At 44.2% G+C, this 16105-nt stretch overlaps 1 protein-coding gene across 1 annotated transcript; it reads left to right on the forward strand.

Annotated features, from left to right (window-relative positions):
• Window positions 1-3947: 3947 nt before the first annotated feature.
• LOC141649650 (uncharacterized) lies at window positions 3948-15726 on the forward strand. The gene is made up of 4 exons (XM_074458335.1): window positions 3948-4544; window positions 13893-14203; window positions 14304-15510; window positions 15631-15726. The coding sequence occupies exons 1-4, from the start codon at window positions 3948-3950 to the stop codon at window positions 15724-15726; spliced, it is 2211 nt and encodes a 736-aa protein (XP_074314436.1).
• The last annotated feature ends 379 nt before the right edge of the window (window positions 15727-16105 follow it).

Here is a 16105-nt window from a genome sequence, read left to right on the forward strand (position 1 = left end):
CTCTGTCGCCTCCATAGCTGCTGCTGCTACAGCACTCCTGGCTGCCTCTTCTCCTTCACGCGAGGAGGTTATAAGTGTTAAGGTTGACAAAAAGGCTTCCCCTTACAAATCCAAGGCGTCGCCAAAGAAGAAAGAAACAACAACTCCTAGCGTCGCTTCAGTCATGGTGAGAAGTGGTGATACTCTTGAGAATCGAATGCAGAAAATGAATGAACTCTTTGAAAAGATGATGAAGGAGAATGAAGAAAAGAACAAAAAAATTGATGAGCTCCAAAAGGAGGTGGTGGCACTCCGTGACAGGAAGGCCGACAGCGAGCATGGTGACACCGACAAGGATGCTGATAGCGATAGATAAGTTGGCGAGGACAGGGAAAAGCTAAACAATGAGATCAGCGCCTTCACTGAAGAGAAGCTGCAGGATTTAATACCCAAGACGATCAAGTGTCAGTTAGATGATAGCTCGACAAGCTGTGGACGCTACATCAAGCCTTACACTAAGAGGATTGACAGTCTACGCATGCCATCTGGCTATCAGCCTCCAAAAGTTCAACACTTCGACGGGAAGGGGAGCCCAAAGCAACACATCGCCCACTTCGTCGAGACATGCAACAATGCTGGAACAGAAGGTGGTCATTTGGTTAAGCAGTTCGTTCGTTCACTCAAAGGGATCGCGTTCGACTGGTACACAGATCTGGACTCTAAGTCAATTGACAGCTGGGGTCACATAGAAGATGAATTCCTCAACAAATTCTACAGCACCAGACGTGTCGTCAGCATGAGCGAATTGACAAAGACAACTCAACGGCAAGATGAACCTGTCGTCGATTACATCAACAGGTGGCGTGCGCTGAGTCTAGAATGCAAGGATCGCTTAACTGAAGCGTCAGCAGTTGAAATGTGCGTCAATGGAATAAAATAGGACATTCTTTACATCCTGAAAGGTATCATGCCGAAGAGCTTCAAAGACCTGGCTACCCGCGCCCATGACATGGAGATCACGATCAAAGAACATGGTAGTGCTCGACCAACTGCCTCCAAGGCGCCAAGTGAAAAGAAGGAGTTCAAGAAACTGACAAGGGCTCCAAGAAGGAGATAGTGGTTGTCGAAACGAGCAGTGCACCTGTGAAAATCTCGTCAAATCTTAAGTATGAAAAGAAGAAAGAGTCATTCTCTTACAACTACCAATGAGACAGGCCTACATTGAAAGAGTTGCAGGCAAAGAAATACCCATTCCTAGATTCTGACTTGTCTGGAATGCTCGATGACCTCCTAGAAAAGAAGGTTATACAATTGCCAGAGTCCAAGCGCCCTGAGCAAGCAAACAAGAAAAACGATCCCAATTACTGTCGTTATCACAGGCTGGTGAGTCATCCTATTGAAAAGTGTATAACACTCAAGGAGAAGATCATGCAGCTCTCCAAGGAAGGGAAGATCATTCTTGACTTGGATGACACAGTAACCACAAATAAAACTACTGTAGTCCTGGAGCAACCTGACGAGCCAATTATACGGCAAGGACACTGTGTGTATATGTTGCAGTTCGGAATTTTTGAGCCTGTGGCATTACGGATCCAAGGGTCATTGCCGTCGCTACCTCCAATGTCATTGGAAGAAAAACTACCTTCTCGGGATAACAATGAGGAGAAGAAGCATGAAGATGACGATAAAGGTTGGAATTTGGTTACGCGCAAGAAGTCAAAGAAACAAACAAGGCAGATAGCGCAACCTGTTCACCGTCGAAGAAAACAATCAAAGAAGACTAAACCTCGCAAGACGAAGGGAAAGAAAAAGTCCAAAACAGTGGTCAAACCACGTGTCTTACCTATCGATGTACTGGAACAAGAACCACCGAGTCCCGTCACCTTAAAAGAATTCTTCCTACAAGACTTCTTAAACAAGTTTACCGTGTGCACCGTCTCAGCTGCGGAAGATGGTGAGTATAAAAAGAAGATAGAGGAAGGAGGCCCAGATGATGCGGTATTGCCACAACAGTTGCATTCTGAAAAGGAGAACGAAATAGTGGCTGCTCTTGACGCCCTTCCTACAAACATAGATGGAAACAAATCTTTCATCTACCTAAAGAGAAGCGTCAGTTGATAATTCAAGGACTTGAGAAGCCTGAGTTGTACGCGGGCAAGATGAAAGACAAAATCGAGCCTCGTGAGCAATCAACTGGATGTGTCTCCTGCAATGCAGCCTTGAGTTTTTCAGATGAGGATTTACTTCTTGGATCCAAGCCTCACAACATGCCACTTTATGTGTCTGGGTACATCCGGGGGGAAAAAAGGTCAAGCGCATTTTAATAGATGGAGGCTCAAGAATCAATCTCATGCCAAAAGCTACCATGAACGAATTAGGGATCCCGATGGATGAACTCTCCCGTAGTCGAACAATGATTCATGGTTTCAACTTGAATGGGGAGCGCGCGGTTGGCATAATCCGCGTGAACCTTACCATGGGTGATCTTTCTTCCAACATATTTTTCCATGTCATGGATGGTAAGACATCGTTCAAACTATTGCTAGGACGACCTTGAAAGCACGAGAACGGAGTAGTCGCTTCAACCCTCCATCAATGTTTGAAATATTATCGTGGTGGTAAAAGGAAAATAGACGGAGACGCCAAACCCTTCTCTAAGGTCGACTCTTTCTTCGCTGATGCAAAATTATTTGAAGAGAATGGTACTTCTAGTGAGTTCATGCCAACCACCATCTCTTCAACAGGAAAAGGAGGTAAGCGGGAAAAGAACATCATCAAAGAAGATGGAGCTACAAGTCCTGCTAAAGAAAATGATGTTAATAAAGATGTAGACAAGGCCAGCAAAACAGCTACTCCTATTGCGTCGCCCAAGAAGCAAGAGACGCCGCAGAAAACTACACCACCAGTACTACGCTACATCCCAAAGTCTCGCCGCAAAGATGGAGAGAGTCCTTTTGCAGAGTGTCTAACACCAAAGACAGAGCTTAAGGATAAAAAGTCAAGCCAGGTGATCAAGCAGGAATGGGTGGCCAAAGTCGTTACACCTCTGCCAAGTTCATCTCAAACAAATATTGTGAGACCTCCTCTAACTGGTTTCGTCTGCTCATCCAGTCAATCATCAAGTGAAGAAAACAGGGGGATATTTGATTCCAATGCTTACAAGCTACTGGCGAAGGCTGGATATGACTTTACAAATCCGACTCCTCTCGGCAAAGTTATAGAAGTTGAGTCGTACGGTCTTAACAAAGCGCAACATGAAGTATTCAAGCAAAATGGGAGCTTCATGGTGACCAGGGCCGGGCTCGGATATAAGTCTCCTGCACCTGTGAAGATTGGTGCTCGTAGAAAAGGGGCTACTACATCTTCTCAACACATCACAATGGAAGAGGTCGAAGAAAATGAAAATGAAGAAGAAAGGGTGAATTCGTCTTCAGTCTTTGATCGAATAATTCCACCCGCAAGAAAGTCTCGTCCTTCCGTATTTACAAGGCTGGGAAGGCCAAGTGCTCCAATCAAACACTTTTCTGTCTTTGCTAGGCTTGGAAATCAAGGTGAAAGTGAAGTCAAAACATCAACGTCCTCGTTGCACACAAGCAAGAAATGCACGATCCATGATCGCTTGGGCGCTCCATCAAAAACTGTCTTCAGTCGACTAGGGGCTCCCAAGAAGAATAGCGGTGAGGGTCGTCCTCTTTCAATTTCTCCAACACAAAATGAAGAAGGAGTAAGAGTAAGCGATGACTTGAGAAGCGCAATACCATCTCGCATGAAGCGTATGCAAGTAGTGGATATCATCTAACATGAGCCACTCAAATCAAGGAGGCGCGTACTAGTTCTTACTGGTTAGCAAAAGAATGTCGAAGAGCTTGTGCCTTCATCTTCACGTCCCTGTGATACAAAGAAGTCAAGTGACTTAGAAGTTATAACATCGTCATATCATATCGCAGTAGAAGAGATACCTGACGAGAATGAAGAAGTTGAGGCCGATGAGGCCCCCGAAACACTTGAAGACGGAGGGGAAATCGACCGTAGATGAACTCAAGGAACTTAACTTGGGAACTACTGAAGATCCTCGACCCATTTATGTCAGTGCTCTGCTGACTAAGGAAGACGAAGAGGAGTACTATAAGTTATTAGTCGAGTACAAAGATGTCTTCGCTTGGAGCTATAAAGAGATGTCTGGACTTAACCCAAAAGTTGCAGTTCATCGTCTAGCAATCAAGAAAGGCACCAATCCCAAAAAGAAGTCTCAACGTCGTTTCAGGTCAGAGCTCGTACCTGAAATTGAAAAGGAAGTTAACAAACTTATAGAGGCAGGTTTCATTCGTGAAGTCAAATATCCTACCTGGATAGCAAACATTGTCCCAGTCAGAAAGAAGAATGGGCAATTGTGCATATGTGTCGACTTCAGAGATCGTAATGATGCATGCCCAAAGGATGACATTCCTTTGCCAGTCGCAGAATTGATGATTGACGTAACCACTAGTCAAGAAGCACTCTCATTCATGGATTGTGCGGCTGGTTATAATCAAATACATATGGCACCTGAAGATCAAGAAGGAACGGTTTTTCGAATGTAATACTACGGTTTTATGAGTCTCTGGGTACTCTATCGAGTGGGCCTTACTCTGTCGAGTAAGGGTGTGTTGCGTTTTAAAAATAGTTTCTGACCTGTTGGGTACTCGATCGAGTAACCTTGATACTCGATCGAGTAGGGGGAACTCGATCGAGTATCTCAGCTACTCGATCGAGTAGCCGGTTTACGGGGAGATGATTTGTCAGGTTTTGTTAATAATGCGATTTAGTATATAATTACTTCCGTCACTTTCTTTAAACACTTTTATAAACCTAATCACTTTCAAAAGAGAAAACAAACTACGTTCTTCGCATCAATCGCATTGTTGGCAAATCCCGGAGCTAGGAAGGTCGGAATTCGTGTTTCTTTATACCTTTGTGATCGTTGCGTCAAGGGTAAGATCTACGTACCATTTTTATAATATTTCGTTAAAGTTAGTTAAACCTTAATTTCGGGATTTTGGGGTTTTGTTGTGTTTATTGATTGGTAGTAATTATATGATTGTATGTTAGGAGGAGGATTCGTAGAAGAAGCCTTTTGATATCAGCTGTTGAGACCGTCTGACTGTGTTGCTTTCCAGGTAGGGTTTCCCTACTCAATATTGGTCCCATAATGTGTTGTTGGTGTTTTGTGGTTGTTGAATATTATCTTACTCGTATTGCGACGATTGCTGGATTTGGTTGTTGGTTGTAGTTGTGATTGATTGTATCCGTCTGTGTTCTTCGGGGCGCGTCCCTGGCTGAGTGGAGTCACTTGCGGGAGTGGCTTCACGCCCATTATTCGCCTTCTGTGGAACCCGCCATAGAAGGGATGTGCACATTAAGGAATTTGGGTTTATCGCTCGACGGAGATGAGCGGGGATTAGGTGGGAACGGATGCGGTCCCCCACTCGCGGCGTGGATTGACCTGTTGCGATGGGCACTCAGGCAGGGCTACACACTTTAGTGTGTAGTCAGTATTGTGGAGTTCGTGATGGAGTTCAGAGTATATATGTGACTATTGAGCTGTGTTGTTTGTTGTGTTGTTGGATTATATAAATTGTGTGATTAGTACTAACCCCGTTTAAATGTTTTAAAAACTGTGGTGATCCATTTGGGGGTGGTGAGCAGTTATTGAGCAGGTATGATTGATGCGCATGGGATAGCTGGGATGAGTCATCACGTGGCAGTTAGAAGTCTTCCGTTGTGTCAGACGATGTCTAGTAGCTTTGATAGTTTTATCAGTAGATCATCTGAGAACCTTGTATTTCATTTAACAGTTTTGTTTGAGACATGTAATCAATTAAATTATATTTACTTTTAAAGTACGTTTCTTTATTTTCTTATGATTATCATTGCCTCGGGTAACCGAGATGGTAGCACTTCCATGCCTTAAGTGGTCCTGGTAAGGCACTTGGAGTATGGGGGTGTTACAAAATGGTATCAGAGCGACGATCCTGAAACCTGTAACCAATGAATCTAATGAACATAGGGAGTCAATTAAAATGAACTCGGGGTAAAGGTTGTAGGAGCTAATGCAAAGACTTGGGAGACGTCCTAAAGTCGCGAACTCGCCTTACAATTTTGAACCGGTCACTTGGGGGTATATGTCAAGGTCGTATGTGATGTTTGCTATTTTGTATGCAATGTAACGATATATGTTGTGAATTGTTGGATGTTGGGAGTAGAAGATTGAAATTGTGAATGAAAGGTTGGTGAAGTATATGGAAATGTTGTTTGAATAAGAAGCATGTTGGATGTTTATTATGTGACATTTGATAATATGAAATAGTTGTTTTGTTGATCATATGAAGAGTTGTGTAGAATTGCATGATTAACTATATTATAATGTTGCGTTTATAAAGTTGTATAGTATGTTGGGATATGTGAGATAACATGCGGGTAGTATATACGAGTCAGCATGACTCGATCGAGTAGGGGGTACTCGATCGAGTAGGTGAGGTATTCGGTCGAGTGGGTTTGACTCGATCGAGTGGGTATTTGACGTTTTTATAACCAGAATCGTGTTTTTGGGCACTCGATCGAGTACATAGGGCACTCGATCGAGTAGGGGGTCACTCGATCGCGGCCGAGTATGTTAGAGATCAGAAGGTTTGTTTTGGGTCTGATGTCGGGGCACTCGATCGAGTATGGTGGGCACTCGATCGAGTAGCCTCTACTCGATCGAGTAGGTTTAGGCACTCGATCGAGTGTGTTCTGGGCAGTCTGCTTTCGTGTTTTGAGGTTTTAGTGCGTATGTTTATGTCTACCCTTTCTTATATAGTTTCAAGATGCCGCCCAAGAAAAACGCCTTGTATGCGAGAGCTGAGAGCATGAACATCGATGATGTCGTTAAGATGTTAGAGCACCAAGATGCTCTTACTGAGGCCCTAAAGAGAGTGGGAAAGGATAAGGAGTTTGACCACTCCAAGATCAGTCTTTACATAGTGAGGTTTAACCCAAAAGAGTACAAGGGGACCGGGGAACCTAATCTTCTTGACAACTGGCATTGTGAGATGGAGAACATACTGGACCTGGTACACTGTCCTGATGAGATGAGAGTGGAACAAGCTGCGTTCTACCTGAGGGAAGCAGCTGGTGAGTGGTGGGATACGGTGAAGGTGAGTGCTAGGGAGATGTACACGAAGCAGGGCTTACCTGCTATACCTTGGGAAGAGTTTCAGAGGGCTATGAGGAAAGAGTGTGTACATGAGCATGTGAGAAGTAAGCTGAGGGAGGAGTTTGATGGGTTTAGGATGACATCTGACATGTCTGTGGCTGAGTAGTACAAGCAGTTTAATGAGAAGTCTAGGTATGCCGAGGACATGGGTTTGAGTGAGGAGAACCTAGCGTTGAGGTTTGAGAGAGGGCTGACCCCTAAGATCATGGATAAGCTACCCGTGGGAGTCCTTACCGATGTTAAGGAAGCTTATGAGAGGGCTGGGAGAGCTAAGAGGTTGGTGGAGATGGCTCAGGAGAGAGCAGTTGAGAAAAGAAAGGCTGAGAGTGAAGGTGGTGGCCAACCTAGTCACAAGAAAGGCAACCACAATCAGGCTAGAGCGTTTTCTTCTGGGTCAGGGTTCAGTGCTGGGGCTTCCTTTGGGCGTGGCCGTGTGAGTGGTAGTGGTAGTTGGGGGATGACCTGTTATGGCTATGGTGGTGTAGGCCACAAGAGACATGAGTGTACGAGTTTACCTAGAGCTTTTCAGAGATCGGCTCAGGGGAGCTATTATCAGGGGTCGGCACAGAGTTATGCGAGCAATAGACCGTCTGGGTCATGGTCTAACCGGGGAAGTCAGAGCTATCAGGGTGGAGGTAACCGCAATGGCGGTAATTCTTATCAGAAACCAGCTACGAACAACAACAACAATCAGGGGTCGGGTGCTAAGCCGACCACATCAGCCAGTACTGTCCAGGGAGGTGGACAGAAGACCAGTGGAAAGCTGTTCATGATGGACAAGAAAAAAGCGGTGAGGATGATGCACATGTTATCATCACATTACTTTTCTTGTTAACGGTATTCATACCTTTGTTTTGTTTGATTCGGGGGCGTCTCAGTCGTTTGTATCTTCGAGTCATGTTAAACGGTTGGGTTTTAGGGTATATGAGTCTGTAAGTGAGAAAGTTTTTATACTTTCGGGTGAGTCTGTACCATGTGGGAGGTTGTATAGAGGTGTGTCTATGATAGTTGGGCAAGTTGATCTACCTGTAGACTTGCTAGAGTTTCCTTTTGACGGTTTTGAGATGATAGTCGGGATGGATTGGTTGGGAAAGTATAAAGCTAAGATAGACTGTCATCAAAAGAAAGTGTCTTTCAGAGGTCCTAAGGGTGTTAGTGTGTCTTATCGCGGATTTGTGGTCAAACCCAAAGTTAAGTTGATTGCAGCTGTTACCTTGAAGTCTTATCTAAGGAAGGGATGCCCTTTGATCTTGTGCCATGTGAGAGATGACCGGATAGAGAGTCCAACAGTTGATCAAATACTAGTGGTGGGTGAGTTTGCAGATGTTTTTCCAGAGGAGATTCCGGGGTTGCCACCGAAGAGGGAGATAGATTTCACGGTTGAGTTGAAACCGGGGACGGGGCCAATCTCTAAGACACCGTACCGGATGGGTCCTAAAGAGATGGAGAAGCTCAGGAAACAGTTAGATGATCTGATAGAGAAGGGATACATTAGACCTAGTGTATCATCGTGGGGAGCACCAGTTCTTTTTGTGAAGAAGAAAGATGGGAGTTTGAGGTTGTGCATAGACTACAGGGAGCTGAACCGAGTGACGGTGAAGAACAAGTATCCTTTGCCAAGGATAGATGACCTGTTTGATCAGTTGAGTGGTGCATCAGTCTTTTCCAAGATTGATTTGAGGTCGGGGTACCATCAGGTGAAGATTAGAGAGGTGGACATACCAAAGACAGCTTTCACGTCGAGGTATGGCCATTATGAGTATGTGGTAATGCCGTTTGGGTTATCTAATGCACCGGCTGTGTTTATGGATTTGATGAACAGAATCTTCAGACAGTTTTTGGACAAGTTTGTGGTGGTGTTTATCGATGACATCTTAGTCTACTCCAAGACGAAGGAGGAGCATGAGGAGCATCTGAGGATTGTGTTACAGACTTTGAGGGAGCATGAGTTATATGCTAAGCTGTCCAAGTGTGAGTTCTGGTTAGAGAAAGTTGCTTTTCTGGGGCATGTGATCTCTAAGGATGGGGTAACTGTGGATCCGGCAAAGATTGAGGCAGTGACCAAGTGGGAAGCACCATAGAACGTTGCTGAGATCAGGAGTTTCTTGGGTTTAGCTGGATACTACAGACGGTTCGTGAAAGATTTCTCCAAGATTGCTAGACCTATGACAGCGTTTATGAGGAAAGAGAACATGTTTCGTTGGGATGAGAGTTGTGAGACGGCGTTCCAAACATTAAAGGAGCGTTTGACCACAGCTCCTATCTTAGCATTGCCTGAAGGGATCGAGAACTTGGAGGTTTATACAGATGCCTCAAAGAACGGGTTGGGATGTGTGTTGATGCAGAACGGTAAGGTGATTGCCTATGCTTCTAGGCAATTGAAGTCGTATGAGGAGAACTACCCTACACATGATCTAGAGTTGGGTGCTGTGGTATTTGCTCTTTAGACATGGAGACATTACCTTTATGGGGCGACCTTTATGGTATTTTCGGATCACAAGAGTCTCAAGTACATCTTCACTCAAAAGGAATTGAACATGAGACAGAGGAGGTGGATGGAGCTGATTGGCGATTATGACATGGATATTATCTACCATAAAGGGAAAGCCATTGTCGTTGCAGACGCTTTGAGTAGGAAGAGTGTACATTCTTTGTGTACATCTCTATCTTTGATGAGGTTGAGAGATGAGGTGGGGAAGTTTGGGATACATATGATGCAGAGAGGGGATGCCACGGGAGATTTGACAGTGCAGCCTGATCTTTATGATGACATTCGAGGTAAACAGGCGTTGGATCCTAAGATGGTTGAGTGGAGAGCTGGAGTAGAGAAACGGACAGTGTCTCGTTTCTCTATTCATACAGATGGTAGTTTGAGGCTTGACGGTAGGTGGTGTGTCCCTAATGATGAAGAGCTGAAAAAGACAAGTTATACAAGGATTTAAAGAACACGTTTTGGTGGCCTGGGATGAAGAAAGAGACAACTGAGTTTGTGGCCCGTTGTTTGACATGCCAGAGAGTTAAAGGGGAACAACGATGACCACAAGGTAAGATTCAGTCTTTAGAGGTACCTGAGTGGAAGTGGGAATCCATTTCTATGGATTTTATCGTGGATTTGCCAAAGAGTCAACAGGGTAACAACATGATATGGGTAATAGTGGATCGACTGACCAAGTCAGCTCACTTTGTGCCAATGAAAGATACATGGACTAAGGCACAATTAGTTATGGCTTATCGGAAGAATGTGCTTAAGTTACATGGAGTCCCTAAGGACATAGTATCTGACAGAGATGCGAGATTTATCTTAAGATTTTGGAAAGAGTTGCAGGAATCTTTGGGAACAACTTTGAAGATGAGTACAGTGTTTCATCCTGCGACAGACGGTCAAACTGAGAGAACGATCAAGACTCTTGAGGATATGTTACGAGCTTGTGTGATGGACTTTGGTGGTAGCTGGGAACAGAGGTTAGATTTGATAGAGTTTTCTTACAACAACAGCTATCACACTAGTATCGGTATGGCACCGTTTTAGGCCTTGTATGGGAGGAGATGTAGGAGTCCGATTTGTTGGGACGACAGTGCTGAGGCAGTGGTTCTAGGACCAGAGATGGTACATGAGATGGTTGAGAAGATTAAGATGATCAGGGAACGGATGAGAGCAGCTCAGGATAGACAAAAGAGTTATGCAGATCTACATCGCCGGGATATAGCGTTTCAGGTTGGGGGCAAGGTTCTTCTGAAAGTGTCTCCTATGCGTGGGGTTATAAGATTTTGGAAGAAAGGCAAGCTGAGTCAGAAGTTCATCGGGCCTTATGAGATCTTAGAGCGGGTTGGAGAGGTTGCATATCGTCTGGCTTTACCAGCTCCGTTAGAAAGAGTGCATAATGTGTTTCATGTATCTCAGCTGCGGAAGTATGTGAGTGACCCGTCACATGTGTTAGAGGCAGAGAGCTTAGAGCTAGATGAGTCTTTGTCATATCTTGAGGTGCCTAAGCAGATTCTTGACCGGAAGGTTAGGAAGACTAGGAGTGGTGAGACAGTTTTGCTTAAGATCCTTTGGTCTAACCACGAGTCTCAGGAAGCTACATGGGAGGCAGAGGAGGCCATGAGAGAGCGTTACCCTTTCCTTATTGATCAGGTATGTATGGTTACGGGGACGTAACCTTGTTTCTTTTAGGGGGGGGGGGTAGGAGATGATCGCGAAGAGTTTTTAAGAGCTTTTTATACCTTTTTATGTTGTGTCGGTATGTTTGTTGTGGTAGAGTCGGGTTGAGTTTGGGTTAGTAACATGTTTTATGTTGAGTTTTGTTTTGGTTGTTGAGTCGGGAGTGTAGTAGTGTGTGTCTTTGTTTTGTTGTGGCTTGAACTTCGGGGACGAAGTTCTTTTTAAGGAGGGAAGACTATAATACTACGGTTTTATGAGTCTCTGGGTACTCTATCGAGTGGGCCTTACTCTGTCAAGTAAGGGTGTGTTGCGTTTTAAAAATAGTTTCTGACCTGTTGGGTACTCGATCGAGTAACCTTGATACTCGATCGAGTAGGGGGAACTCGATCGAGTATCTCAGCTACTCGATCGAGTAGCCGGTTTACGGGGAGATGATTTGTCGGGTTTTGTTAATAATGCGATTTAGTATATAATTCCTTCCGTCACTTTCTTTAAACACTTTTATAAACCTAATCACTTTCAAAGAGAAAACAAACTACGTTCTTCGCATCAATCGCATTGTTGGCAAATCCCGGAGCTAGGAAGGTCGGAATTCGTGTTTCTTTATACCTTTGTGATCCTTGCGTCGAGGGTAAGATCTACGTACCGTTTTCATAGTATTTCGTTAAAGTTAGTTAAACCCTAATTTGGGGATTTGGGGGGTTTTGTTCTGTTTATTGAGTGGTAGTAATTATATGATTGTATTTTAGGAGGAGGATTCGTAGAAGAAGCCTTTTGATATCAGCTGTGGAGACCGTCTGACTGTGTTGCTTTCCAGGTAGGGTTTCCCTACTTAGTATTGGTCCCATAATGTGTTGTTGGTGTTTTGTGGTTGTTGAATATTATCTTACTCGTATTGTGACGATTGCTGGATTTGGTTGTTGGTTGTAGTTGTGATTGATTGTATCTGTCCGTGTTCTTCGGGGCGCGTCCCTAGCTGAGTGGAGTCACTTGCGGGAATGGCTTCACGCCCATTATTCGCCTTCTGTGGAACCCGCCACAGAATTAAGGAATTTGGGTTTATCGCTCGACGGAGATGAGCGGGGATTAGGTGGAAGCGGCTGCGGTCCCCCACTCGCGGCGTGGAGTGACCTGTTGCGATGGGCACTCAGGCAGGGCTACACACTTTAGTGTGTAGTCAGTATTGTGGAGTTTGTGATGGAGTTCAGAGTATATATGTGACTATTGAGCTGTGTTGTTTGTTGTGTTGTTGGATTATATAAATTGTGTGATTAGTATTGACCCCGTTTAAATGTTTTAAAAACTGTGGTGATCCATTTGGGGGTGGTGAGCAGTTATTGAGCAGGTATGATTGATGCACATGGGATAGCTGGGATGAGTCATCACGTGGCAGTTAGAAGTCTTTCGCTGTGTCAGACGATGTCTAGTAGCTTTGATAGTTTTATCAGTAGACCGTCTGAGAACCTTGTATTTCATTTAACAGTTTTGTTTGAGACATGTAATCAATTAAATTATATTTACTTTTAAAGTACGTTTCTTTATTGTCTTATGATTATCATTGCCTCGGGTAACCGAGATGGTAGCACTTCCATGCCTTAAGTGGTCCTGGTAAGGCACTTGGAGCATGGGGGTGTTACATCGAACCCCAAAAAGGATCTTCTGCTACACGGGCATGCCGTTTGGATTGAAGAATGCTGACGCTATGTATCAACGTGCAATGCAAAAGATCTTCGGTGACATGCTGCATAAAACAATAGAATGTTATGTTGATGACGTGGTTGCCGAATCAAAGAAAAGATAAGACCATATCAAAGACATTCGAACCGTCTTTGAAAGACTTAGAAAATGTCAACTCAAGATGAATCCACTCAAGTGCGCATTTGGTGTCACATCTGGGAAGTTCTTAGGGTTTGTGGTCAGGCACAGAGGCATTAAAATTGACCAAACAAAAATCAAAGCAATCAACGAAATGCCGGAACCAAAGACGTTGAAAGAGTTGCGCGGATTGCAAGGACGTTTAGCATACATACAAAGGTTCATATCTAACCTACCAGGACGTTGCCAACCATTCAGCCATCTCATGAAAAAGGATGCTCCATTCCAATGGGATGAAAATGCAAAAATGCTTTTGATAGCATCAAGAAATACTTGGCCAGTGCACCAGTGCTGGGGGCACCAATTCCAGGAAAGCCACTTATCCCCTACATCGCAGCACAAGAACGCTCGCAGGGGGCAATGTGTGCTCAAGAAATTGAAGACCGCAAGGGGAGAGCACTCTACTATTTGAGTCGTACCTTGGTGGGAGCTGAATTAAATTACTCTCCCATAGAGAAAATATGTCTTGCTTTGGTGTTCGCCATCCAGAAGTTGAGGCACTACATGCAGGCGCATACCATACACGTGGTCTCAAAAGCTGATCCAATCAAGTACATACTCTCAAGACCGGTCTTGTCTGGAAGACTTGCGAAATGGGCAGTGTTACTTAAGTAGTACGACTTGGTGTTCGTGCCTCAAAAGGTTGTGAAAGGTCAAGCTCTCGCCGACTTCTTTGCTGATCAACCAGTGCCAGCAGAGTGGGAAATTTCAGATGACCTCCCGGGAGAAGAAATTTTATACGTGGACGTCCTACCTCCATGGCAAATGTACTTTGACGGTGTTGTAAGGCAACATGGAGCTGGAGCTGGAGTTGTATTTGAAACTCCACAAAATCATCTCATGCCATACTCATTTACGCTCACTCAGTTGTGCTCAAATAATATGGCAGAATACCAAGCTCTCATACTCGGCCTCCAAATGGCAATCGAAGCTGGTGGTCAACCAAGTCCTTGGTGAATATGAAGTGAAAAAGGAATACTAGATTCCCTACCATCAACAGGCATTACAACTGCTGAATCAACTTGATGACATCCATGTTGGTCATGTGCCAAGGAGTGCCAATAATTTGGCTGACGCGCTTGCTAATCTTGCAGCCACTTTGGCATTGGGGGCAGAAGAGTCTATGCAAGTCCCAGTCTTCAATCGTTGGTTAGTATCATTGCTTGAAGGAGAAGAAAATGTAGACACAACCAACATGATATGCGTCTACACAGTTGATGAAGATGACTGCCGTCAACCTATCATTGATTTCTTGGACCACCAAAAACTACCCGATGATCATAGACACAAGGTAGAAATACGTCGACGTGCTCCAAAGTTCATTCACTATAACGGGACACTCTATAGACGTTCTTTCTCATGCCAATGGTTGAGGTGTCTAAGCAAGGACGAAGCTACTGAAGCAATGCATGAAGCTCATTCTGGCATTTTTGGTGCTCATCAATCTGGGCCTAAACTTCATGATCGTGTAAAGATAATGGGGTATTACTGGCCAACCATAGTGCAAGATTGTATGGACTTTGCGAAAAAATGTGAACCTTGTCAGTTCTACGCAAACTTCATACACCAACCGCCAGAACCGTTGCACCCCACTGTTTCTTCATGGCCCTTTGAAACTTGGGGACTTGATGTTGTGGGACCTCTTTCTCCAAGGACCTCAAATGGACAAGAGTATATCCTCACCGCCATTGACTACTTCTCAAAATGGGCAGAAGCCATCACACTCCGGGAAGTCAAGAAAGAATATGGTTTGGATTTCATTCGAACCCAGATCATCTACAGATATGGTGTACCTCAGCGTATCACAACTGACAATGGGAAACAATTCTTCAACCATCTGATGACAAGTCTGGGAGAAAATTTTGAGTTCAAACAATACAAGTCATCCATGTACAATGCTTCTGCAAATGGTTTGGCTGAAGTCTTCAATAAAACCCTTTGCAACTTATTGAGAAAAGTAGTAGCAAAGTCAAAGCGAGATTGGCATGAAAGGATTGGTGAGGCATTGTGGGCGTATCATACCACATACAAAACACCTACTCAGGCAACCCCGTATGCATTGGTGTATGGAGTAGAGGCCGTGTTGCCATTAGAGCTACAGATCCCTTCCTTGCGCATTGCTTTTCAGGAAGGACTCACAGATGATGAAAATGACAAATTGCGATTAGCAGAGTTGGAAGCTCTCAACGAAAAAAGATTAGAGGCTCAACAAAAGCTCCAGCGTTATCAAGCAAGGTTGTCACGCGCATTCAACAAAAAGGTGCGCTCTCGTTCTTTCCAAGTAGGAGACCTTGTCCTTGCGGTACGAAGGCCAATCATCACCTCTCAAAAGCCAGTTGGTAAATTCACCTCTAAATGGGATGGTCCATACGTGGTACAGGAGGTCTACACGAATGGTGCTTATAAAATTGTGGATGAAGATGGCGTTCGTGTAGGCCCAATCAATGGGAAGTTTCTGAAACGTTACTATTCTTAAGCGCCAACAGTGAAGGCTCCTAAGCAAGAGCGTAAACTGCAAGTCAAAGCTCCTAAGCAAGAGGTTAAACTGCATACCCACAAAAAACAAATCTAAAAAAAAAAAAAAAAAAAAAAAAAAAAAAAAAAAAAAAAACCGTCCATCTTTTATGAACTACCTCTGCTTGATCTTGTAAAGTACTTCGTGCTTTGCGAGTACGTAGGCAATTTGGGTGAACATGTAGCTCAAGTGCAACCACACTTCAAAAAAAATCTTCCCTTTTATGAAAAACGTCGGCTTGATCTTGTGAAATACACTTTGTGCTTCACGGGTACGTAGGCAGTTTGAGCAAACACTTTGTTCAAGTGCAGCCACACCAAAAAAAAAAAACAATAACAAA

This window comes from Silene latifolia, chromosome 3 (assembly GCF_048544455.1).
Source record: "Silene latifolia isolate original U9 population chromosome 3, ASM4854445v1, whole genome shotgun sequence".
Lineage (NCBI taxonomy): Eukaryota > Viridiplantae > Streptophyta > Magnoliopsida > Caryophyllales > Caryophyllaceae > Silene > Silene latifolia.